Raw genomic sequence first — 26041 nt, forward strand, 5'->3', positions numbered from 1 at the left:
AATCTGATGATAATCTAATGGGCTTTCCTTTGTAGGTTACCGTCTTCTTTTCCCTGGCTGCCTTGAGGATTGTTTCTTTACCGTTGATTTTAGACAGCTTCAATACAATGTGCCTTGGAGAAGGCCTGTTGGGATTGAGGCAATTAGGTGTTCTATTTGCTTCTTGGATTCGAAGATCTAGATAGGAATTGGACTTAGATTTTCACTTATTCAGGCATAGTCATTAAATATTTATTGAGCACCTACTATGTGCTAAATGGTGTGCTAATTGCTGAGCACACTGTAGCAAACAAGATTAATTTCCATCTGCAAATACCTTAGAATTGAGCAAACAAGACATACATCAGCAAATAATCATAGTAACGCGTGTTATGATAGCAGAAGTACAAGGTGCTATGGCAGCAAAATTGACTACTACAGTGAAGATTCTAAGATTCAGAGAAGCCAAACAAATAACATTTTCTGTCAGTGAATAATCACACTCAGTTTTAGTTCACTCTATATTTGAATTAGTTTAAGTATCACTGACTTTGTATTTCATATTGTGCCAAGTAAAATAGTCTTTAATCTGTAAAATTTTGTGAGACAGATATGAATATAACTCTATAGAATATTTTAAAGACATATCTAGTTTATTCATTTTTATACTATATCAGATTTATTCCTTGCTCCAATTTAATGATTACAGATGAGGAGGTGAGTAATGTAGGAAGGATTTTTACCCAATGCTTCGTTTTATATACTAGGTACAAAAAAAGCTGAAGGATTGATAGCACGTTCTGAAAAAAGAAATCCAGTTTTCTAGTGCCGAACTCTATTTAGAGGTTTAAATTATGCACTGTTGTCCAACATTCTTTCAGATTGTGATTTTTTGACTTCCTTTTAGTTATCATAGTACCTTAGACTCAAGAGTTTCAGTAACTATCAATAACTATGATAAGAAAATTTATTATTTTAATCAAATTTTAACATTCTGATACCTAAGGTAAAATAAATTTGATTTGATTTTGTTTTTTCTCCAAAAATCTTACATTGAGGGAAAGGGAGGTGTCACTATGAAATTTCATATTTTTGTTAGCAGTTTTCAGTCCATGCAGAGAAGAAATTCAGAAAGATATGATAGTCAGGTTAAGAAACATTTTGATTCTTTTGCTCTTTAATACTAGGTAATACAGAATTAAGAAGTTTCTAATAAATTGAACATTTACAGTTGAGTTTTACAAAATAGGTGTAAAACTCTAACAATTTCTTCCAGAATTGTTAGGTTTTTTTAATGTGAATTAAATGTGTTCCAGTATTCTCCAAGTGATATGTATAAAGACTCCATCATGTCTCATTTACATTTTCATGTGATTTTTTTCTTGGGTAACTTTACTACAAGCTTCCCATGTAACGTTTGACTAACAATTTAGATTCAGTGATTAAATGGTCTTATTTCACCCACTTATAAACTAGTAGATTTCAGTGAAATGCTGTAATATGAATAAAGAATTTTACATATTACATATTTCATAAACTTAACACATAGTAGTGCTAAGTTTAGTCCATTTGCACTACTAAGGTAATGTTGGAAATAAAATTGGAAGAGTAACTGGAATATTTTCAAAGTTTAATTCTATTCAATTTTTTTATTATTATTTTTTAAAAAGTATTTCTATGGAAGGATGTAGTCTAAGACATACAGCAGGAAATGAGGGAAGAATTAGGGCAATATCTGCCTCTATTATCATTTGTTGCATGAAGTCATCAATATCCTGATGATATTTAAAGAGCTCAGTTTTCTAGTTTGATAAACCAAGATTGGTTGCCCTATACTGTGTAGATCCCACAATGTGATGTGGCCATTCTTTACATAGCCCTGCTGATTGCATTTAAGATAACACCTAGGAAACATTGCCTGCTTCCAGAAATTTTGAAGAACCACTCCCAAGAGCAAGCTTTGATTTTTGCCACTTTACCTTCAATTATTAACATGTAGAGTGAATCTAGACTAGTCTGCCATACTCTCCAAAGAGAAGGGCTTACACTCCATGAGAGGGATTAAGAGATATGGGAGGAAACTACTAGAACTTATTGTACATGTATTTTTTAAAATGTAAATAATATAAACAAAGAAGCAAAATGTCACTAATGTTTAATACTTTGATTAACACTGGAATCTTCATTTGGCCTTGGATGTCAGGTCATACGTCACATACGGAATGCCAGATACCCTCAGGAAAAACTAAGCATTCAGTTGACAGTGGCACTGACATCATATTTTGATGTATTGTTATTTATGTTTATTTATTTAAGTGGATTATTTATGAATAAAATTATCTGGTTTTAGTTCAACTTTCCTCACAAAATGGAAAGGATTGAATATAAATAATAAATACCCAAACACACAGAAGTTTGATCTATTGGGAAGTATAACCTCTTTCAGAGAAGCATGGGAGAAAGTGCAACTTTTGTTTCTCATACCTCTAAATAGTACAATATATCCAACCTATTTCTAAAATATAATTAAACTTTAAGGTGTGACTAATGCCTCTTTGGATTAATACCCACTCTTCTAGTCTTCTCTTTTCCTAGGCCACTCAGGGTTAACCACTGCTATTGTTTTGGTGTACACCATTCCAAAATGAGAAAGCATGAGCTATGAGTATGATCTACTAACATTTTCTAGTGTGTCCTTCCAAAAACCAATTAGGTGATTCTCATTTGGAATCAAGCCGACTGAGATATTCTCTTCTTTATCAAATGATATTGGATTTGAGTAGGGCAGACTAATCTGCTTTACATTCTTGTGTATTAGCTGTATCTCAGTGACTTTGACTGAAAGAAAAACATGTCAAATGGATCAAGGCACCATAAATTCCTCAGCCAGGATTTAATTCAAAGAGACTATTTTATGACAGCAACACTAAATAAGCATTTATTTCTTTTTGCATAATTTTTAAATTAAAGGAAGTCCTTTAAGACCTCAAGTAGATGGTTCCTATACTAGGTCCTCTGGATTGTTTGTTTGTTTTCAAAACAAATTTCTCTTCAATGAATTAATCCATTTTCTGACTTTATAGAACTCTCCTCTGTTCAGATGACTCCTAATTCTGTATCCTCACTTACTCTTTTCCTGAAGTTGTAGTCTTATAGATGCTTACTGACTTTTTTTTCATTATCCTACCATTACCACATTCAATCATGTATTTAAAAAAATATTTTCTTGACCACCTACTATGTGCCAGGCACTATGCCCATTTCATTGCTAAGTCTAAAATGGTAGTTCTACTAACACCAGCTCTCAGAGAATTTTACAGTCTAGTCAGGAATTTCAAACTCGGTAAATCTTGGTGTCTGCAAGCTTCTCTGTCTTTGTGAGTGGCACCACCCAATGTCCCAATCACCTACTTCTAAATTTGAAAGGTATCCTTGACTCAGTCCTTAATTTCATTCTCTGTATTCAGCCATGATTTTGATAATTATTCCTTCAAATTGTTTCTTTGGTCCATATATTGTTTTCTCTTCCTAGCCTAGCTTGGACTATTATAACAGCTTCCAGCTGAACTCCATGACTCTTGTTCTTTCCTTCTAATTCACCTTCATGCTCATTAAAAATTAATTGTCTATAAACATGGCTTTCATCACATTACTATTAAAAAATATTTTAATGGATACTTATTTTCTACTTCATCAAGAATGTGCTCAATGAAATTTAAAATCTTCTAAGAATCAACTTCATCTCAACTTTATTTCTCATGATACATCACATCATGAACTTTAAATCTAATCAGTCTTTCTCATTCCTAAAACATGTATTATGGAATCTTTGTAATTTCTCTTTTGTTATCACAGCCTCCTTCCAATTGAGTTGTTCTCCCTAGTCTTTTCTCTCACTTAAATATGATACTTCATAAAAGCAACCCAATTACCATTTCTTTAATGAAATCTTTGACAGTTTAAGATAACAGTTTAAAGTGCAATTCCTGGGTATCAACTGCTTTGATTCAAATTTTTGTTCTGCCACTAACTTTGTGATCTTAGTTAGGTCACTTAATCTGTGCCTCAATTTCTTAATCTGTAAAAACAAAAAACAAAAAAAGATAAAAAAGAGTATCTACCCTTTAGAATAGTTGTGAGTAGCAAATGAAATAATGAATGTAGATGATCTGAAAAAAGTATCTAACAAGAGTAATCACTCAATAAACATTGCATAACCCTAATGATCCTGTTCAATATTTAATAGTAGTGGTATATTATTCTAGAACTATAGTTTCTCCTCTGATAGATTTGGCTAGCACTTACAACCTATGCCACATTTTGTTAAGAAAAAGGAATCTTCTAATAAATTACACTTCAGAGGAAAATTTGGATAGCCATTTCTTCTAAATACTTTCCTTCTCTTTTTGGTGGCTGATCTAGATTTTGCAGTTGCTTATATTTTTATTCATAAGTGGCTTATTTTTATTGATAACGATAAAAGAGACTGATATGTAATAACGGGATTTCCACAGCTGCTCTACAGCAATGGCACACCGAGATTGGAGTCAAGTGTTTAGGAAGTACTCAAGAAATGAGGGGATTATGTTGTCTGTAAAGAATTTAAAAGCAAAAGGAAACTGATTAAAGTTGGTATGACTATTCTTGTCACCATTCACAAGCAATTCCAAACATCATTAATAAAATATTCCTTCCTGTTGAGGATGGACTACTCCCACTAATGCCCCACTCCCATCCTACCTCTTACATCATGCTCCAAAGTTATTTTTGTGGGCATTAGACTTTTCCTTGTCAGTATTGGGGATTCTAACACATCTTTGAACAGCTTTCCCCCCCAAGTTTTTCTTTTTACCATGGTCCACAGTAAAAATACATTTTATATCTAGCATACTACACACATAGATAAGCATGTATGTTTCCCAAAACAGTCATCTTTACTACCAACAGGTAATGGCACTGATTTTGAAAAATATCTCTCTCATTTGATCCTTAGGCATACAAATTAGAGCTACCAAGAAACTTTTCTAGAATAAATTACATGATTCCATTGGGGTCCTGTGAATTAGATATAATTCTAAATTGGAAACTAAACTAGACTTCTGATACTGAGGGGTAGTCATAGAAATCAAGGAGCTGATTTACATTCTTTGGCCCCTACACTAGTAGGCAAAGACAACAAAGATAATAGTACCTCAAAGCCGATGTCGGGCTGAGAGGTGGGCGTCACCCAAAGACTCCTACCCTTGCTTTTTGGGGTTTCTCTTCCCAAGTCTGGCCCTGACCTGAGCACTATCCCTCAATTTCTCCCCCAATGCTAGTCCCCATCTAAAAACATACTTATTATTCTTATTGAATTCTGGCCAATTTTTTATTCCTTTCCAAGTTCACATTAACACTGACATTTATTAATCACCATCCCTTTTTGAACCAGGTGTTTTGTTTCATTCATCTCCAGTGAGTGTACTAATTTCGTAATTATCTCTGTCACTATCTATGCATAATTCAAGTACTTATCACTGGAGGAGATTCTTCCTGTATTCGTTAATGAAACCAGACATGACGCAATGTTGGCTGGTCAGGATTTCCTCATGACAGCTATAGTTAGATGCCTGATTAATAACAAGACGAAAAATTTATGCTTAATGGCACATTTCAAATATTACAACTTATTCTCTCTTATTTATTTTGGTTTAGGATAGACCCCAGTTGTAAACAGATTTAATTATTATTATACAATTTCCAGAAATTTATTATAAACAACTAAAATGTTATCAAACATATTTAGGTAAGGATTTAACAGGGGATGGTTTATTCTTAATTCTACATGAATAACCATTCAGTTATTTTATATCAAGGGAGAAGATGATCTTAAACCTGCTTCAATAGGTATTATAAAAACTGATTATAGGTTAATATGTATACTTTTTTAACTAGCTAGTATTAACGTAGGTTATCATTTCTTCTGAGCCATCGTTTTTCGCATTGTTGAAATGAAGGATTTAAATATTGTTTAACAGTTTTCTGTATGCTCATGATAATATGATACGGCAGGAAACTGTAAGACTTTTAGCTACTCAAAGGCTGGTAGGTAAAAATACTATTTCTACAAAGAAAATCCAAGCTAATTAAGGGGAAAACTACTAAACTAATAAAAATTTTAAAGTGACTTGATTCAGAAAGTAAATATACCAAATTTAATAACTTTATCAGTATTAGCCAACTGTAAAAAATAATAAAAATTCTTTTCACAAAAGCAAAAATTGTACAGTATAACTAGTAATAGTCATGAAATGTGCAAAACCCATACAGAGAAACTACATACATTTAGAAAGAAAAAATTCTGCAAAGATATGCACAAAAATATTACAAAAGAAAGAGACATTATATAAGGCTAAGATGATTTTTACATGTGAAAACTGGCAACATACAGTTGTTAAATAAATGTAACACTTTTTTAAATGTGAAAATTCATTTTACGTTTAAGGATAGGGAAGGGGAGGAATAGAGAAGAGAAAGAAGAAAATGGGCAGAAAAAAATTTTTTAAAGTGAGAGAAGAAACAGGAAATTCTGAAGATTACAAAGCTCAAATGTTTCTCTTAATATAAACTTCAGAATATTCTCAGGTCATGGCTCTTCAAATGCTTGTTTAGCTATAATCTCTCAGAGGTTCCAATTTATCATTGTTACCCAAATAATCATAGTAATGTTTTTGTTTTTGTTTGTTTTTGTTTTTGTTTTATAAAACAGACATGGTAGCAGCAACTAGGACTGTAGTACCTGGAAAATTAAGCTAAAGTTCCAAATTTGATTTTTAGTATCAAATCTTCCCACCTCTAATTTAGTACCTCAAGACATTAACTTTATAAAATTGAGCCATCCTAGTGGACTGAAGGAGTGGGTGAAACTTTCAACGATCACCAACTTAGGTTTATGGAATTGCTATAACATTATAATCGTATTTTGCGCTCAACAGCAAAGATTCCACATTATCAGAAAGTGGAGATCAGGAAAGAATAAAAGCAGCATAGTGAGAAGAGAATTCAACTAAGAAGCCAGATTCTAGTTCTAGAATTAGTCACACATTAATCTTGTATGTTATCTATTCCTTTCTGGGCCTCCATTTCTGTCTCTGCCAAAAGAAAGTTTGGACTACATAATTTCTGATATCTTTTTTTATTCTAAAATAATTATACTTCCAGGATTTTAATCACATGATCTATGGCAAACCTAAAACTATTTGAAGTAGGGTCAAACAAGGTTCTGATCATACATATACAAATTAGATAGAGAGAGAGAGAGAGAGAGAGAGAGAGAGAGAGAGAGAGAGAGAGAGAGAGAGAGAGAGAGAGAGAGAGATATCATATATATACATATGTATATGTTTTTGTATATGTATATGTATAGAGTTAGTTAGATATCATCAATGTGATTGTGGAGATGATTGTGTTAAGTGCCTGAGACCAAGAAATAAGAATTAATTAAGACAAAAATATTCCACCTAGAGCACTAACATTATACTTTTTAAAGGTTCTGGTCTGCACAGTCATTAGATGTATAGTCACTATGTTAAATATGTGGTGGGCTGTTTCACTGAATAAAAAAAACAGATAATGTGTGTGCGTGTGTGTGTGTGTGTGTGTGTTTATATATTTTTTAAAATACAGCTTAAAGGTAAATAAATTAACACTCTATAATTACATAGTTCTGTAATGGCTGACTTCTCCCTTGCAAAGAATTAAACCAGAGGTACTCAGACCTTTTAGTTTCAGGACCACTTCACACTCATAAAAATTATTGAGGACCCTAAACAACTATGGTTTATGTGATCTATCAATAGTTGCTTTATTAGAAATTAAAAGTCAGAAATTTAAAATATGTATGTGTTAATTTAAAATAAAAATAATAAACCATTAAAAAATAACGTGCTTAGTTTTTGAAATTATATTTTCAAAAGTTATGAATCTCATTTTATATCTGTCTGCTTTTGAACTCACTATATTGCAATGGGTTGTTTTGATAGAAGTATTTTAGCAAAATTCTGTCTCACACAAAGATGTAGTTGGAAAAAAGGAGGAGTACTTTGATAGCGTTTTCAAATAATTGTAGATGTTCTTTGATTCTACACCAAAACTTGAAAAGTGGTAGTTTCTTAGAGGTTAGTTGTTGCAATATAGAATCTGAAACCATATCAACGAGATTTTTGTACTTTTTAATGTTAACTTCCATCATTCTCCGTTGCACTTTGAGTGAATCTTTTAATGAGTATAATTTTGTAGTATTATGCATTGGCTATTTATGAAGTATTGGTTCACTTAGTTAACAGTCATATGGATGTGCCAAATATTGGCACATTTCATTATACAATATCAAAAAATCATGTTCTTTAACATCAACATCAATCTCATTATAAAAAAATCTTTAAGTATTAGGAGGCTGTGAAATTTACAGGGGATTATACAAATTTTTCAAAATTCTAATTTTCATTGAGAGTTTGAATTATATCACAAACAACAAATTATTAATCATTTCCTTGAAGTGGCAGGCTCATTTCATTAACTTTTAATAAACTGTCTGCCAAAGCTCTAAGTCTAAATAACCATGACTTGTCTGTCAGCCTCTCGTTCAAGTAAAAATGGTGATATATGTTAAAGAGTAGATATTTCAGCTTTCGGTCTCAAATGTCAGAGACTTTCCTCAAGAAAACCATCGTACTTCGGTATACAGCAGAAGTGTTTATGCATGCTTTTCACTTTGTCACCCAGCATATTAAAAAAAAATCTGTACCTAATGATCAAGATTTAATAAAATTAATTTCTATGGCTTCATCAAAACCATTCTTTTTTATTATTAGTTTCAGGTGTACAAGACAAGGTAATACTTAGACGTTCATCATTTATATCCCTCACACTGTGAACCCCCCTCCCCCCATCCACTATCCCTCCGACCTCGCACCGAGCCATCACATTATATATATAAAATTATAGTTGGCATTCATTATTGTTTAGCTTCTGGTGTACAATGCCATGATCAGGCATCCATAGTATCCCTGAGGTGGTCTCCCAAATGGGACACGTGTCCATCGGATACCCTACAAAATCTTTACAACATTATTGATTACGTTCCCCAAATTAATTTTCAAAAGCCCTGAGGCCATCTTGTGGTTACCAGCTGCTTCCTAATCCCTTCACCTTCCCCCAACCCCCACCCCGCCCATCTAACAACTCTCAGTTTTTCCTCTTTGTCCACAAAACTGTTTCTGATTAGTTCATTCACTTATTCTTTTCTTTAGATTCCGCATATAAGTAAGATCATATGGTACTTGTCTTTCTCTTTCTGACTTATTTCACTTAACATAATGTTCTCTAGATCCATCCATGTTATTGCAAATGGTAAGATTTCTTTCTTCTTTATGGCTGTGTAATACTCCAATCAAAACCATTCTTAAGTAAAACTGGAATTTTTTTTTTTTTCTGGAGTGTTTGAAACTAAAATGTGTAATGATTCCTGGTTCAATGATGTCTCTGCCTGGAGTCGCTCTAAGGTGCCAGTTATTGACCAACTTGCTTTTGCTTCATCAGTACAATTGTCAACACAGTGAAACCACAAAGGAGACTTTAGTTTTGATATCAGCCGAAGACATCTCATGGACTCCAGGATTCCACGGTGTACACTTTGAGAAGTACTGAATTTAACTTTTCAAGCTAAAAGAAATTTTTCAGTTGATTTGAAGTACATTTCTGAGCAATGACTTGAAATGTGTAATCATTCAGTTACAAATCAAGTAGAGAGAATAAAATTTGAAAAGGACACATTTAAAATATAAACATAAGTAAACTTTTAAAAATATCACACCAGCTTCAGTGGTGTAATATCTCACTATTACATTGCTTTGTACACCTGAAACTAATTAAAAATAAAAATCACACCATAGGGAACTATAAAAGGACATAAGGAGGAAAACAAAAGGATTTACAAATATGCATTAATTCTTTTAACCATTGTTTTCCATACCTTGTATTTTGTAGTCTTGAAGTGGTTCTGTCATTAGATAGCAGCCATTGGAAATGGTCCTAGAATGATACTTCCGATGCTTTTCTCTGAGATCCAAAATATATAGAAGACAATGCAGAGTTCACCTTCTTCTCCCAGAATTTAACCCTTTAAATCTGTGTCAGGAATGGACCATGGTTTCAAAAGGCTTCTTGCCAATTTGAAGGTAGTCACATGACACCTTTCTTTAGCCAATTATAGGGCCATGCTGGAAAAAAAAAAAACAGCTGGTCAATGAGGCATTTTCTAGCACACCTATAATCTCCATTATCATTATCCCTGGCTGTCTTCCAGAGAGTTCTGAGGACAGCTCACATTTTATCAGCTCTTACAGCTTCCAAGATGTAGAAAGAAAATATTATGCTTACTCTATACAAATGTGACACAAATTGACCAAAGCCTCAGTAACTCAGAAGTAAAAATGTTGATGAAGGAACTTGATTATGGATTCTTTATTTCAAGAAATACCTTTTTTCTCATTCATATTTCTTTATGTCGCTGAAGAAAGTGAATGGGAAATATCCCCTACAGTAATAGTTTTAGAGTGTTCTTTGCTAGTACATAAAATGGCTTTATGATTATTAAATATATTTCTAATGAATCATCACAGCATGCAACAAATGTTTATTCAGTTCTTACTACTGCAAGACTTAGGCACGAAAGATTTGAGAGATTAAGCAGACATTATTATTACATAATTATTCACAGTACCTTTAGTGTTTGATTAATCCAATTTAATAAAAAGGTTTCAAAAGGTTATGAGCAAATACCCTAAGAAAATAATTTGTAGTTACATTTTGGCTTAATTTATTGCTAATTAACAAGGAGATCTGTTCAAACTACTATACTCTATACTGTTACTGTGCCTTTGGCAATAGTACATTGTATCTGATACTTTATAAAAACTGTCATTACAGGGCAACAACTCAGACACTTTTTGCTGAATCCTCTACTTCTTTCCAACCACTGAATCTTGCTAAGTTCTCAGGGTTCAGTCGTCAGAGTCACATTTACTCTCTGACTCTCATTCACTTTCTTTGTTTCAAGTATACTGTCTATACATGTTTGATCCCCAAATGTACACTTTGAGTCCTGCTCTCTTCTCTAACTCCAGACCTGCATATCTACATCTCTACTCAATATACTCAGTGTATTTCACATAGGCATCTTATACTTCACATGTCCCAAACTTAGCAATCAACTCTTCCTAACCCTCATAACTGCTTCTTTCCATTCTTCTCAAACTCAGTGAGTTTCCATTCTTCACCCAGTTGGTCATGACAAAAAGCTTGTAGTCTTGTTAAACCCTCCTCACATCCAATTCATTTAAAAATCCTAGAACCTCTACCTTCAAAATATACATGTATATTCAAATCTGATCACTTATTGCCATCTAATACCATCCTAATCAATGCTCTGATCATCATTCACCTGAAATAATGAATTACCTCCTAACTGGTGTCACTGCTCCATGATTAGCTCCATTCAGTCTATCCTGTATGCAATAGTCAGAGTGATCTTATTGAAATACTAGTCAGATTATGTTGCTGTCTTACATAAGTCCCTCAAATGCTTTCCAGCACAGTTAGAATAAAATTCAGTTTTATTTTGGCATAAAAGACCATATATAATCTTACCTACTATTTCCCTGATATTTCCAACCTTGTCTCTACTCAGTTCCAAACTTGTTGTCCTAAATCTTTGTAATTTCTATTCTCTCTCCTTTGAAATTCTTCCTGCAGAAACTTTCAAGTCTTGCTCCTTCACTGCTTTCATGCTTCTGCTCAAATGTCACCTCATCAAAGGAGTTTCTCCGATTATGATATCTGAAATAGTCAACCCATAACACTCTCTCTCTCTCTCTCTCTCTCTCTCTCTCTCTCTCTCTCTCTCTCTCTCTCTATCCCCATCTCTACACACACACACACACACACACAAAGGTCTGACAATCAAGTGCTACATACCTCAGTGCTGAATATCACTATGGTCACCTTCAAAGTACTCCCCTTGGTTAGCTATGCACTGACACCAGTGCCTAGTCCACCCTTCAAAGCAATATTGGAATTCTTTTTCTGGAATGGCCATCAGAGCTATCGTTGTATTACCCTTGATGTCCTGAATGTCATCAAAATGTCATACCTTCAATATTTCCTTTATCTTTGGGTAAAGAAAGAAGTCATTGGAGGCCAGATCAGGTGGGTGGGGAGGGTGGTCCAATACAGTTATTTGTTTATTGGCTAAAAACTGCCTCACAGACAGTGTCATGTGAGCTGGTACATTGTCGTGATTCAAAAGCCATGAATCATTGGCGAGAAGTTCAGGTTGTCTTTTTCATGCAGCCTTTTCAGCACTTCAAGTAGTAAACTTGGTTAATGGTTTGTCCAGTTGGTACAAATTCATAGTGAATAATCCCTCAGATATTTAAAAAAACAAAAGGTTAGCAACATTGTTGCAACAAGTTCACGACCTTAATTGTCATTCCATGCAAATGCGTATGTGTGTGTACATATACACAAAGTATGACTACACACACACACACACACACACACACGGAAAAAAGTATACACATTTTAAGAAAGGAAAACTGTACTAAGATTGTAATACTCAATATATACTGATAACAAAAGATGAATACAAGTCACATTTGGCTTCTGCAATTACAAGAGGTGCTCAAAGTGGTTACCATCACTGTCCAGACACTTCTGATTATGGCAAACTAGTGCTTGAGCAACACTGACTAAAGTATCCACTTGTATACATTTTTTTGGCACCTCTGGTGTGCGTGTGCGTGTGTGTATGTATACACATATACTGTGTTTCCCCAAAAATAAGACCTAGCCAGACAATCAGCTCTAATGCGTATTTTGGACCAAAAATTAATATAAGACCCCATCTTATTTTACTATAATATAAGACTGGGTCTATATAATATAATAATAATATAATATAATATAATATAATATAATATAATATAATATATATAATATTATATATACCGGGTCTTATATTAATTTTTGCTCCAAAAGACGCATTAGAACTGATTGTCCAGCTAGTCTTATTTTGGGGGAAACAGTAAAAATATACATAAATTTATCAATTATCAGTAGAATGAAAACATGGATTGCTTCCTCTCTAGTTCTCACAACAATTGTAAATATTGTTGAAGTAATGAATTAATCTATTATCTATCATAAGGATTTTACACATAAAATCTAATTTTTGAGAGTTTCTCTAGCTGTACCTACTGGCCAAGGTTTAAAACATTATTTAATACTAAAGCACTAAAGGAATTTAATGTTGGAACTAAACTACATAATATTTATAAGTTTTCCTAGTAACTACATAATATTTATAAGTTTTCCATGTATATTATAGAAATAAACAAAGAGAAACTAAATGAGAACAAGTAAAGGTTATTTATTCAGAGTTTGCTATAGCAAGGTGGTCAGCAACCATCATTTGTGTTTGGCAGAGACTCAAAGGCAGCTAGAGCAGGGGGAAAGCTTTATAGTGGAAAAGGGGAAGATTTCATGTGTGCCCTCATTAGAGGCTGTTAGCGTGGGAAAACTGTAGGAAGGCTAATTAGAATTGAGGCATACTCTTTGATTTGATGGAGTGCATATTTAGTTTTCTCTGTTTGGTCCTAAGATAGAAACAGGGAAAACTAATAGAGAAGTATAAGTTATTAATAAAGTTATCAATCAAATCATAATCAGGGCCAATTGCTTTTTGGTTTTGCCTCCTGGGCTGGTTCTTGCAGATAGTGGGTTTGCTTTTTGGGCTAGTTGTTGAAGATAATGTGTCAGAGTTTCATTTTTTTATGTGGTCTGGCCATTGCCTATTCGAATAGTCAGCCTCTTACTAGGTAACTTTTAATAAACTAAATATAATTCTTTATGTATTTTAAAAAATATTTTTATAAAACTATTTTTTTAAATAGTCTCATTTAGCATTTTGTCACCTTTGAAAATCTCTAAAGAACACCTCCAGATGTTGCTATTTATAAATATCTAGAACAAAGAGACTCATTTAACAATAATAGTTAAAATTCTGGCTCCAAGAATTTATTTTGAAATGTCAAAAATATTACCTAAAATACCTATAAAGGCATGGAGGAAGGTAAAAAACATATTCCATAGGATTTTTATCTGAAAATAATGGAGTGAGACAACATTAAAAAAAGTAACAACCAAGAATTTCTAATAACTGAATATATAAATCTGCAGATTAAAGGACCTAAAGAGTTTAAAATAGGATAAATTGTTTTTAAAAGTCCCCCTCTATAAAATTTCAGAATACCAGTAACTAGAAAAAAAAGCAAATCAAACATAAAAGCACATCTTACCCTTTAAAATCACAGATGAAAAAAGAGGAAAATAGAGCAATATCTTCAAAAATATAAAAAAATAATGTAGAACCTAGTACTCCATTTTCTAGATATGTGATTACTTAAGGAGGAGGAAGAAATGAAGACATTATACATTCACTGCCTATCTCTCCAGCTCACTCTATCTAGTAACCTGATTCCAACAAATCTTGGACCCCACTGTCACCTTCAATCCATTAATCCTATCCGATTTTGATGATTTTTCACCCATATGAAGTCTTCTGTTCCTTTGTTACACATTTTAGATTGCACAGCCCTTCCTTATAAGTACTCACCTATATACACTCTCAAGTGTCTTCTCTATTTAAATTTATGATGCATTCAAGTGGCCCTTGAATGCTGTTTAGTAACCCTACTATATGTCTGTATTCAATTCTTATCACATTCTCCCAGACAATTATTTCAGACTCTATGTTCTTTTCAGATACCTCCTCCTCATTCTCACTCAGCTGATGCCCTTATTACTTATTTTACTAAAGAAATAGAAATGAATCAGAAATGAATTCCCACACTCACCTAGGAACCTGCCTTCATCTGAATCCACACGTTCTGCCCTCTTCTCGTCTGCGGATGCATAAATCTAACTGTTCTTATCTGAGGCTATTCCCCTTGAGCTGTTCTCCAGTAGTCTGTCAAAGGATGTCCCTCTAGAAAGTGATGGACTTTCTCTCCTGCATCTGCATTTTTTTCTACTTTGTACTGACTTGTTCCTTTTAGATTTACAAACATGTTGAATAAACCTATTTTTAAGAAAGAGAGAAAATCCTTGATATTAGGCCATTTCCTCATTACTATACTTTAAAGCAAAATTTCTATAAAGAATTGTTACTTTCTAGTAAATAGGAAATAAAAAAAGAAATACAAATGACCAATAAACATAGGAACAAATGTTCCAATAAAAATATGGAACTCTGAATTTAAATTAGAGATATATCATTTAAAACCATTAGATGAGCATTTTTAAAAACTCTTTAATACCGAATCTTAGCACAGGTCTTGGGAAAAGGCAGTCTCACATACTGGGGAAAGAATAAACTATTTCCTCAGGTCTTTCTAAATGTTAACATGATCTTGATTTTAAAATCTATTAAGCCGGTGCTCCTCCCTTCCTTGCTTCCTTGTTTTCCTTCTTTCTTCCTTGGTTGCTTTCTGTTTTCCTTTTATAATTCCTTCCAAATCGATTGAGAGTGGCTAAGTAAAATAGGAGTCTATCTGAGGCAGTCTAAAGAGAGCCCAAGTTGATTGATGGCATCCATGCAGGAAGGTGGCAGTGGCAGAAGCCTGGCTCAGGGTTGAAACCCAGCAAAATAAGTTCACATGGGGGCTTAGGAGCTTAGGAGGAGTAGGCAGAAGCAGCTGCCTGTCAAGGAGTCAGGTGACTGATTACTCAATAGTAGCTTGACTAAATAAGTAAATATATTGAAGATAATAGAAGCCGTGTTTCTAACAGTAGGATAAGAACGTTAAAAGTATTACAAGGAAGAAAACTTGAGTGAACTTGTGATTTTGGATTGAAATTTGAGGTATTGGTATTAATTCATAGTTTTCAATATATTAGAAAAGAAATGCAGATGTAAAGATGTATATACATAAACAGTTATAGATATAAATATGTTCTGTAGCTTTGTCCACTAAAAGAGGTTGGGGGAAGCAATAATACCCCAACTGTAATGATCACAGCTAGTATTCAGGTCTTGGTTTCTAAAGACTATTCTCTACTGAAGTAACCAGAGCTCTTTAGGAAATGACTGATTCCACTAGTACCATATTATGATCCATTAAATAAAATAGGAAGCTACAAAGCATGCTGTTATAAATAAATAAATGAATAAAGAAATGGAGAAAATAGTTTTTCCTTATAGTGGAGTATTTATCAATGAATGTAAAAAGAATGATAGAATTAGAAAAATCACCTCTTGGCAACCATCATAACAATGATTGATTGATTCAGCCAAAAAGTATACTAAATTTAGTAAGTAAGGTTGATGAAGAACAGAATGAATAGACTCAACATAAATTTCACAAATTACTTATTACGTACAAAAAATATTACAATAGAGAAACCTGACAGACGCATTTTTAATCAAGTGATCAAAATTAATATGACCAACAATGGGGCAAATTAAAGTTGTGTCTTACTCGATAGGATATAACAAGAACATGACAGCATCATTCCTGTAATGTTTCTGCCAAAAATGCAAAACTTATATGGAGAGATAACTTGCAAAATAGATGGCCTATAGTCTTCAAAAATGTCAGGGTAATGAAAGTCAAAGAAAGACTGAAAAACTCTTCTAAATTGAAGGAACCTAAAAAACTAAATGCGACATGTGATCTGAATCACTTAGCTATAATGAATGTGATTAAGATAACTAATGAAACTTGAATGGGGTCTTTGGACTGGGTAATAGTAATTTATTTACTTTACGGTCCTGATTTTGGTGGTTTTACTATAACAGAATGGTGTCCCGATTTGTAGGAAATATACACTTCAATATGCAGGGGGTGATTGAACAAGATGACTGTATATTACATATTGTGTAAAGAAAATAAAGTTCTTATATTAACTTGCAAATTTTTCTCTAATCTTAAAATTATTTTAGAAAAATAAAATCCTAATTAAGATGACACCAAAGAGGGTTCTGGTCAAGATAGTGGAATAGGTAAATGCTGTGCTTTCCTCCTCTCATAGCCACGTCAAAATTACAACTAAACTACAGAACAACCATCATTGATAATCACCTGAAGTCTAACAGAACTAAAGCACTACAACTAAGGACATAGAAAAAGCCAACTCAACACTGATAAGAGATGCAGAGATGCAGAATAGGCTGATCTCCTGATCAGGAGGGATATCTTGACTACAGAAGTTCCCCCTGAAGAGCAAGGTGTTCTAGTTCCACACAATCTCCCCAGCCCAGAGTTCCAGTGTCAAGGAGAGAAGTCCCCACAACTTCTGGCTACGGAAACCAGAGGAGATTGTGTCTGAGTGAGATAGAGGGCTGCTTGAATGCTGGATGCTCCTTTTAAATTGCCTGTGACAGACTTATATGATGATGGACTCACTCTGAGCTCCAGTGCTGGGACAGCAGCTTGAAAGGCACCGGGGACCGATGAGGAGGAACTGAATTGTCTGGCATCAGGGAGAAAGCTGGAGGAGCAGTTTTCTCCTGGACAGAATTGTTAACATAAGCCATTATTCCTTTGTTGAGCCCTCCCCACTCCCAGCATGCAAATTAAGGCAGCTGCCATATCGGAGTCTCCATTAACCTACCTAACACTGTTCACCCCATCCTGCTGATTCCTGGAGACCCCAGCCCACCCACTTGTGGACTCACCCAACCCACTTCCAGTGGCTTTTCCATACAAATGACCTATCTTGCTTAGCTCATGCTGCAGACTTCTCTAAAACCTCTCAAAGGCTCACAAACAAGTAGTATCTGGCCTCACCATGCCCCATACCTCTACCTAGACAGCCTCTAGCCCGGTACTAGTGTCAGCTGGTCTCAGGGCGTAGTTTAGCCTCTCCTGCAAGCACAGCACAAGTGGCAGCCATCTGCAAGATGGCAACCATCTGCAGATCACTTTGTAGCTCATGTCAAGAGGCCCCAGACAGGTCATAGGTAGTGACTAATCTTGGCCTGCAACAGAGTCTCTCCCAAGAGGCCCTATACCAACATACCTGGTGGCCAGTTTCAGACCACATGAGAGCAATACCCAACCACCTCCATAAAAGACACACCCAATAAACAGACTTATCAGGCACCAGAGCCCTGATAAAGCAAATCCTGATCTATAGGGTCAGCCCCTCCACAATAGTTTCTCCACTGCAGTCACAGCCAGTCCTCACAACCAATCAGCCTGAGGGTCAGTCCCTCCCACTGATGTGCAAACAGCAACCAAGGCTCAACTACAACAGGAGGGCACACACAACCCACACAAAAGACACACTTAAAGCACCTGGCTCAGGTGACAAGTGAGACTGCCAGTAATCCCACAGGAGACCTAGAACATAAGGTGACTATACTAGGATAGGGAGACATAGCAACTCTACCTGATACATAGAAACAAACACAGGAAGGCATCCACAATGAGGACCCTCACACACACACACACTCAAACAAACAAACAAACAAACAAAAACATTTACCATATGAAAGAACAGAAAAAAGCTGCAGAAAAAGAACTAAATAAAATGGAGACAAGCAATCTACTAGATGTAGAGTTCAAAACACTGGTTTTTAAGTGTGCTCAATGATCTCAGAGAACTTCAACAACGAGATAGGAAATATCCAAATAGAACTAGAACGCATATAAAGTCAAAAGTCAGACATGAAGAATACAATAACTGAAATGAAGAATACATTACAGGTAATCAACAGTAGATTAAATGAAGCAGTGAATCAAATCAGTGATTTGGAAGATACGGTAGCAGAAAACACCCCAAAAAAACAGCAAAAAGAAAAAAAAATTCAAAAGTGAGGCTAATTTAAGAGGCCTCTGGGATAACATCAAGCATACCAACACTCACATCACAGAGAAGAGAAAGGGCAAGGGATTGAAAAATCTATTTGAAGAAATAATGATGGAGAACTTTCCTATCCTGGCAGAGTAAATAGATAACAAGTCCAGGAAGCACAGAGAGTCTCAAACACGATGAACCTAAAGAGGCCCACACCAAGACACATCATAATTAAAATGCCAAAGGTTAAAGACAAGGAAAGAATCTTAAAAGCAGCAAGAGAAAAGCAGTTAGCAATGTACAAGGGAGCTTCCCTAAGACTGCCAATTGATTTCTCAACAGAAACTTTGAGGCCAGAGGAAATAAGCATGAAACATTCAAAGTGATGAAAAGCTACGACCTACAACCAAGGTTACTCTAGCCAGCAAATCTATTGTTTAGAATTGCAGGACAGATAGTTTCCCAGACAAGAAAAAGCCAAAGGAATTCATCACCACCAAACCCGTATTACAAGAAATGTTACTGAATTCATTTATCAGTTCTAATAGTTTTGGGGTAGATTGCTTATGGTTCTCTCTATATAGTATCATGTCATCTGCAAATAATGACAGTTTTATTTCTCCCTTTCTAATTTGGATGGCTTTGTATCTTTTTCTTATCTGACTGCTGTGCCTAGGTCTTCTTCAATTTCTTAAATGACCTCCACAAGTTATAGGAAATATTAAATATAGAAGAAATATTAAATTTTTGTTGTGTAAATTTGAATTTAAAATAAAATTCAGACATACTCAGAACTGACTTCTAAGAATAGAATTTTTAAACATTTTTTCTATTAGTTTCAGGTGCACAGAACAATGTAATAGTTAGACATTTATCACTTATATCCCTCACACAGTGACAATCCCCCTTCCCCATCCACTACCCCTCTAACATCGCACACAGCCATTACATTTCCACTGTCTCTATTCCTAATGCTGTACTCCACTTCTTGTAAATATATATATTTACAAAATATATATAATTGTAGTTGACATTCATTATTGTTCAGCATCAGCTTCAAGTGTACAGTGCAGTGATCGAGCATCTACATTATCCATGAGGTGGTCTCCCTAATAAGACAAGTGTCCATTGGATACCCTACAAAATCTTTACAACATTATTGATTACATTCCCCAAATTGATTTTCATATCCCCATGGCAATCTTATGGTTACTGATTGTGCTTTCTAATCTCCTCACTGTCCCCATTATCCCCACCTCCCCCTCCCATCTAGCAACTCTCAGTTTTTCCTCTATGTCTCTGAGACTGTTTCTGATTAGTTCGTTCATTTATACTTTTCTTTAGATTCCACACATAAGTGAGATCATATGCTATTTGTCTTTCTCTGTCTGACTTTCTCTGTCTGACTTTCTCTGTCTGGCTGTACCTCCCACTTTGTTCTTATTTCTCAAGATTGCCAAAGCTATTCAAGATGTTTTATGGTTCCATATAAATTTTAGGATTATATGTTCTATTTCTGTGAAAAACATCGTTGGTAGTTTGATAGGAATTGCGTTGATCTGTATATTGCCTTAGGCAGTATGGGCATTTTAACTATATTAATTCTTCTTATCCATGAGCATGGTATGTGTTTCCATCTATTTGTATCTTCTTTAATTTCTCTTTTCAGTGTCTTATAATTTTCTGAGTACAGATCTTTCACTTCTTTGGTTAAATTTATTCCCAGATATTTTATAGTCTTTGAAGCAATTGTAAATGGGATTTTTTTCTTAATTTCTCCTTCTGACATTTTATTATTGGTATATACAAATGCAACTGATTTCTGAATATTAATTTTGTATCCTGCTACTTTACTAAATTCATCTATCAGTTCTAATAGTTTCTTGGTGGAGTATTTAGGCTTCTCTACATATACAGTATGATGTCATCTGCATATAATGACTATTTTACTTCCTCCTTACCAATTTGGATGCCTTTTATTTCTTTTTCTTGTCTGATTGCTGTGGCTAGAACTTCTAGCATTATCTTGAATAGAAGTGGAGAAAGTGGGCAACCTTTCCTTGTTCTTGATCTAAGGGGAATGATTTAGCTTTTCCCCATTGAGTATGATGTTAGCTGTCGGTTTATCATATATGGCCTTTATTATGTTGAGATATGGTCCCTCTATTCCCACTTTCTTAAGAGTTTTTTTTTATCATAAATGGCTGCTGGATTTTGTCAAACGCTTTTTCTGCATCTAGTGATATGACCATATGATTTTTATTTTCCATTTTGTTAAAGTGATGTATCACATTAATTGATTTGCAGATATTGAATCAACCTTGAATACCAGGAATGAATCCCACTTGATTGTAGTGTATGATTTTCTTTATGTATTGCTGAATTCTGTTTGCTAATGGTTTGTTGAGGATTTTTGCATCTATGTTCTTTAGGGATATCAGCCTGTAGTTTTCTTTTTTTGTAATGTCTTTGTCTGATTTTGGGATCAGAGTGATAGTGGCCTCATAAAAAGTGTTTGGGAGCCTTCCCTCCTTCAGTATTTTTTGGAACAGTTTGAGGAGAATAAGTGATAATTCTTTGAATGTTTTGTAAAATTCACCTGTAAAGTCATCTGGTCCAGAGTTTTTGTTTGTTGGGAGCTTTTTGATTACTGATTCAATTTCTCTGGTGGTAAACAGTCTATTCAGGTTTTCTGTTTCTTCTTGAGTTAGCCTTGGAAGGTTGTATGCTTCTAGAAAATTGTCCATTTCTTCCAGATTGTCTAATTTTTTGGCATATAGTTGCTCATAGTAATTTCTTAAATTTTTTTGTTTGTTTCTGTGGTGTCTGTTGTCACTTTTCTATATCTGATTTTATTAATTTGGGTCCTCACTTTTTTTTTTTTTATGAGTCTGGCTAAAGGTTTGTCGATTTTGTTTATCTTCTCTAAAAACCACCTCTTGGATTCATTGAGCTTTTGTATTGTTTTTCTGGTTTCTATTTCATTTATTTCTGCTCTGATCTTTATTATCTATCTCTTTTCTTGTACCCCATTTGTGCTTATTTTGCTGTTCTTTTTCCAGATCCCTTAAATGTGAAGATAAACTGTTGATTAGTGATTTTTCTTGTTTCTTTAGGTAGGCCTGCAATGCTATCAATTTCCCTCTTAGGACTGCTTTTGCTGCATCCCATAGATTTTGAGTCATCGTGTTTTCATTTTCATTTGTCTTGAGATATCTTTTGATTTCTTTTTTGATCTCATGGTGACTCATTCATTATTTAGTAACATTTTATTCAGCCTCCATGAATTGGTGTGTCTTCCAGTATTTTTCCTGTAGTTGATTTCTAATTTCATAGCACTGTGGTCAGAGAAGATGATTGGTATGATTTCAATTTTCTTAAATTTATCAAAACTTGTTTTGTGTCCTAACATGTGGTCTATCTTGGAAAATGTTCCATATGTGCTTGAGAAGAACGTGTATTTTGCAGCATTGGGGTGAAATGCTCTGAAAATATCGATTAAATCCAAGTGGTCCAATGTATCATTTAAGGCTGTTGTTTCCATATTGATTTTCTGTCTGAAAGACCTGTCCCTTGTTATCAGAGGTGTGTTGAAGTCCCCTACTATGATAGTGTTACTGTTGATCTCTCTCTTTATGTCAGTCAATATCTGTTTGATACATTTAGGTGCTCCTATGTTGGGTGCATAAATGTTTACTAGGGTTATGTCCTCTTGTTGGACAGATTCCTTTATTATTATGTAGTGTCCATCTTTGTCTTTTAATATATTCTTCACTTTAAAGTGTATTTTGTCAGATATAAGTATTGCAACTCCAGCTTTTTTCTCATTTCCATTTGCATGAAATATCTTACTCCAACCCTTCACTTTGTCTGTGTGTGTTTTGATCTGAGGTGAGTCTCTTATATACAGCATATACAAGAGTCTTGCTTTCTTATCCACTCATGTCATTTGATTGGAGCATTTAATCCATTTACATTCAAAGTGATTATTGATAGGTACATAGTTATTGCCATTTTTAAAATTTGTAGTTAGATTGTTTTCATCTTTCTTCTGTTTACAGAAGCCCTTTTAATATTTCCTGCAATGCTGATTGTTTTCATCTTTCTTCTGTTTATAGAAGCCCTTTTAATATTTCCTGCAATGCTGGCTTGGTGGTAATAAATTCCTTTAGCTTATTCTTTTCTGGGAAGCTCTTTATCTCTCCATCAACTTTGAATAATAGCCTTGCTGGATAAAGCAATCTAGATTGTAAGTCTTTGTTTTGTATCACTTTGAGTACCTCTGGCCTCTCCCTCCTGGCCTGCAATGTTTCTGTAGAAAAGTCATTGGATAGTCTTATAGGAGTTTCCTTGTATGTAACCCGCTATCTTTCTCTTGCTGCTTTTAGGATTCTCTTTGTCTTTAACCTTTGCCATGTTGTGTCTATATGTGTCTTGGTGTGGACCTGTTTGGGTTTATCCTGGTTGGAACTCTCTGTACTTCCTGGGCTTGTATGTACTTTTCCTTCTCCAGGTTAGGGAAGTTTTCGGATATTATTACTTCAAATATGTTCTCGATCCCTGGCTTCCTCTCTTCACCTTCTGGTATTGCTATGATGCGCTTGTTGTTGCACTTGATGTTATCCCAGAGGTCTCTTAAACCATTTTCGTTGTGGGTTTTTTTTCCTTTTGTTGTTCCGTTTGGGTGATGTCTGCTACCTTGCCTTCTAAGTCACTGATTTGATCTTCTGCTTCATCTAGTTTGCTGGTAATTCCTTCAAGTGTGTTCTTTATTTCAGTTATTGTATCCTTTAGTTCTAACTGGTCATTCATTATGATTACTCTATCCTTCTTTATGTCGTCACTAAGCTCCTTAAACATTCTCATCATCAGTATTCTGAACTCTGTCTCTGATAGGTTGGTTACCTCTATTTCATTTGGTTCCACTTCTGGAGGTTTCTTCTGTTCTTTTATTTGGGACATGTTTCTTTGTTTCCCCATTCTAGCCGACTCTCTGTGTTTTCTTCGATATATTAGGTAGATCCCTTAGGGTTCTTGGTTTTTGCTGGGTTATCTTATGTAGTATGTGTCCTTTATATTTGACTTGCAGCACTTCCTTCTCCTGTGCATGTGGTCCAAATGTGACTCTTGTGTGGTTGCGTATATTGTCCTGTTAAAGTTGTTCTTTAATTGCTTTTGGCTTGTCAGTAGGTGGGATGGCTCCTAGTTGTGAGACTTGGCTCTGCCCACAGTGGATGTTCTGCTGTGTGAGGGTTGACCGTTCAACTGAGGCTTGACCCCTATGGCCTCTTCTGCCTGTAGAGAATTCCCTCTGGGTGCGTCACTTGTAGGTCCAACCCGGTAATACTCTGGTTTGGTCTGGAGTTGGCCTGTGGGTGTGTTGAATCTTGTGCCTCTTGAGCTGGGCCCGGGCATAGGGCAATTTCAGAACAAAGCAAATCACCAAGCACAACAACAACAGCAACAACAAAGAAAAAAACAAATACACTCACATGTAAAAACAACTGATAATCCACACTCAACACAGGTAAAAACATCAAAAATACAAAAACAAAACAAAACATAAAAAGCAGTGCCAGTCTTGGCTTAAGCCCATCAAGTAATCTCCAGGTTGTCCTCTGATGTACCACAGTCCTCTGCATCTTGTGCAGGCATAGCTGTTCACCTGGTGCCCAGAGTGACCCTGGGACTACAGTTTTAGATGAGTGGGGCTATGGGGTCTGGATGGTAGTTTTTACAAAGTCAGTGCAGTTTCTGCTCTTTCTTGCACATATGCACATTGAGAGTAACACAACCAGCCCTGTGCCCAGGTCTCCTGAGTCTTAGGGCACTTCTTCCATGTGTATATATGTGTGTGTGTGTGTGTGTGTGTGTGTGTGTGTGTGTGTGTGTGTGTGTGTGTAAAGCAGGAGATTTCTGTGCTGCTGAAAGCCCAGAGCTGCATCTGCCACCTACTGCTGACCCCTGGGAGTGTCTGTCTCCGCAGTTGTAATTGCCCTGCCAAAGGCATGCCAGAAAAGGTGAGGGCTGGGAATGGAGGAGTCTTCTCTCTCCCAGCCCAGCAGTGTCACACTCTTCCCAGTGTCTTCCTTGTGTCACAGCAGCTGCAAACCGGGTCCTCCCAGATCCTGAGCGCTATTGGTTCTCTGTAATCTGACACTACTCCTCAGTTCAGGCGCCAGTTTGAGTGTCTGGAAAAGCGAGGGTAGGATTGGGAGAGTGGGGGAGTGGCCCAGGTATGGTGTTTCCATCCTTTGTCCAACCTAGGGCCCAGCTGGAGGTCTCAGCTGAGGTTACTGCCTCAAAAGCTGGATATGCTGCTCTAGCAGGAAATATCAGCTGTAGGAAGCAGGGAAAGAGCCCACCTCCTGGCTCTTGTGGTCTCTGTTCTGTCCTGGAACCCCCTACATCTCAACATCTGTGGATGCAGGCCGCTGTCTCCACTCCGCTCCCTCCCTCTTCCTCTGCTCGCTCAATTTGCTCACATTCTAGTAATCCTCGAACAAGCATCTTAGTTGTTCTGTGTGATGAGCAGAGAGTTCTTTGATGGGTTATGGATGTTCAGTTTGTGGTAAGTTCCTGAGGAGAGCTCAAGAAGACCACCTCACTGCCGTCATACCTATGACGTCACTTGAATAGAATATTTTAAATTTTTAGACAAATAGTTGATAATTTTCAGCTTATCAACTGGATATCAACAGGGGTACTAAAACTTATATTTTTAAACAATTTATTAGGAATTTATCCAAATGGCATCATATCCTCTAAAATACTCGTAAGAGGTCTAGTAGCAGTTGCATTAGTAAAAAGAGATTTTTCAAAATTAGAAATTCTTAAAAATTGCAAGACTAGAATAATCTGTGTGGTAATGAATTAGACTTGGAGATATCAGTATAAACTCATATTTAGCTTAATACAGGTACAAATTGTTACATAAAGCAAAATTTATAGATATGTACATATACACTTGATATATATATGTATAGACACATATTTACTATGTATATACTATGTGTGTGTATATATATATATATATATATATATATATATATATGTGAATACAAGCATATATTTTCTCCCTCTTTCAGCTGAGAGGGCTTAGAGGCAAGGACAACCCAGTAACCAGAAGCACACTTAGCTCCCAGGTCTTGGTTTCTAATAT

At 35.2% G+C, this 26041-nt stretch overlaps 1 protein-coding gene across 1 annotated transcript in view; it reads right to left on the minus strand.

Moving 5' to 3' along the window:
• Positions 1 to 17614, minus strand: part of LOC308499242 (transmembrane protease serine 11F-like) — a gene marked incomplete at both ends in the record, with an annotated part of 98295 nt that extends 80681 nt beyond the window's left edge. Inside the window, one exon of the mRNA XM_081052304.1 lies at positions 17484 to 17614. Coding sequence (XP_080908430.1) covers positions 17484 to 17614 — 131 coding nt within the window. The remainder of the gene's footprint in view (positions 1 to 17483) is intronic.
• Between the last annotated feature and the right edge of the window lie 8427 nt (positions 17615 to 26041).

Source organism: Rhinolophus hipposideros (genome assembly GCF_964194185.1).
Source record: "Rhinolophus hipposideros genome assembly, chromosome: 1".
NCBI lineage: Eukaryota > Metazoa > Chordata > Mammalia > Chiroptera > Rhinolophidae > Rhinolophus > Rhinolophus hipposideros.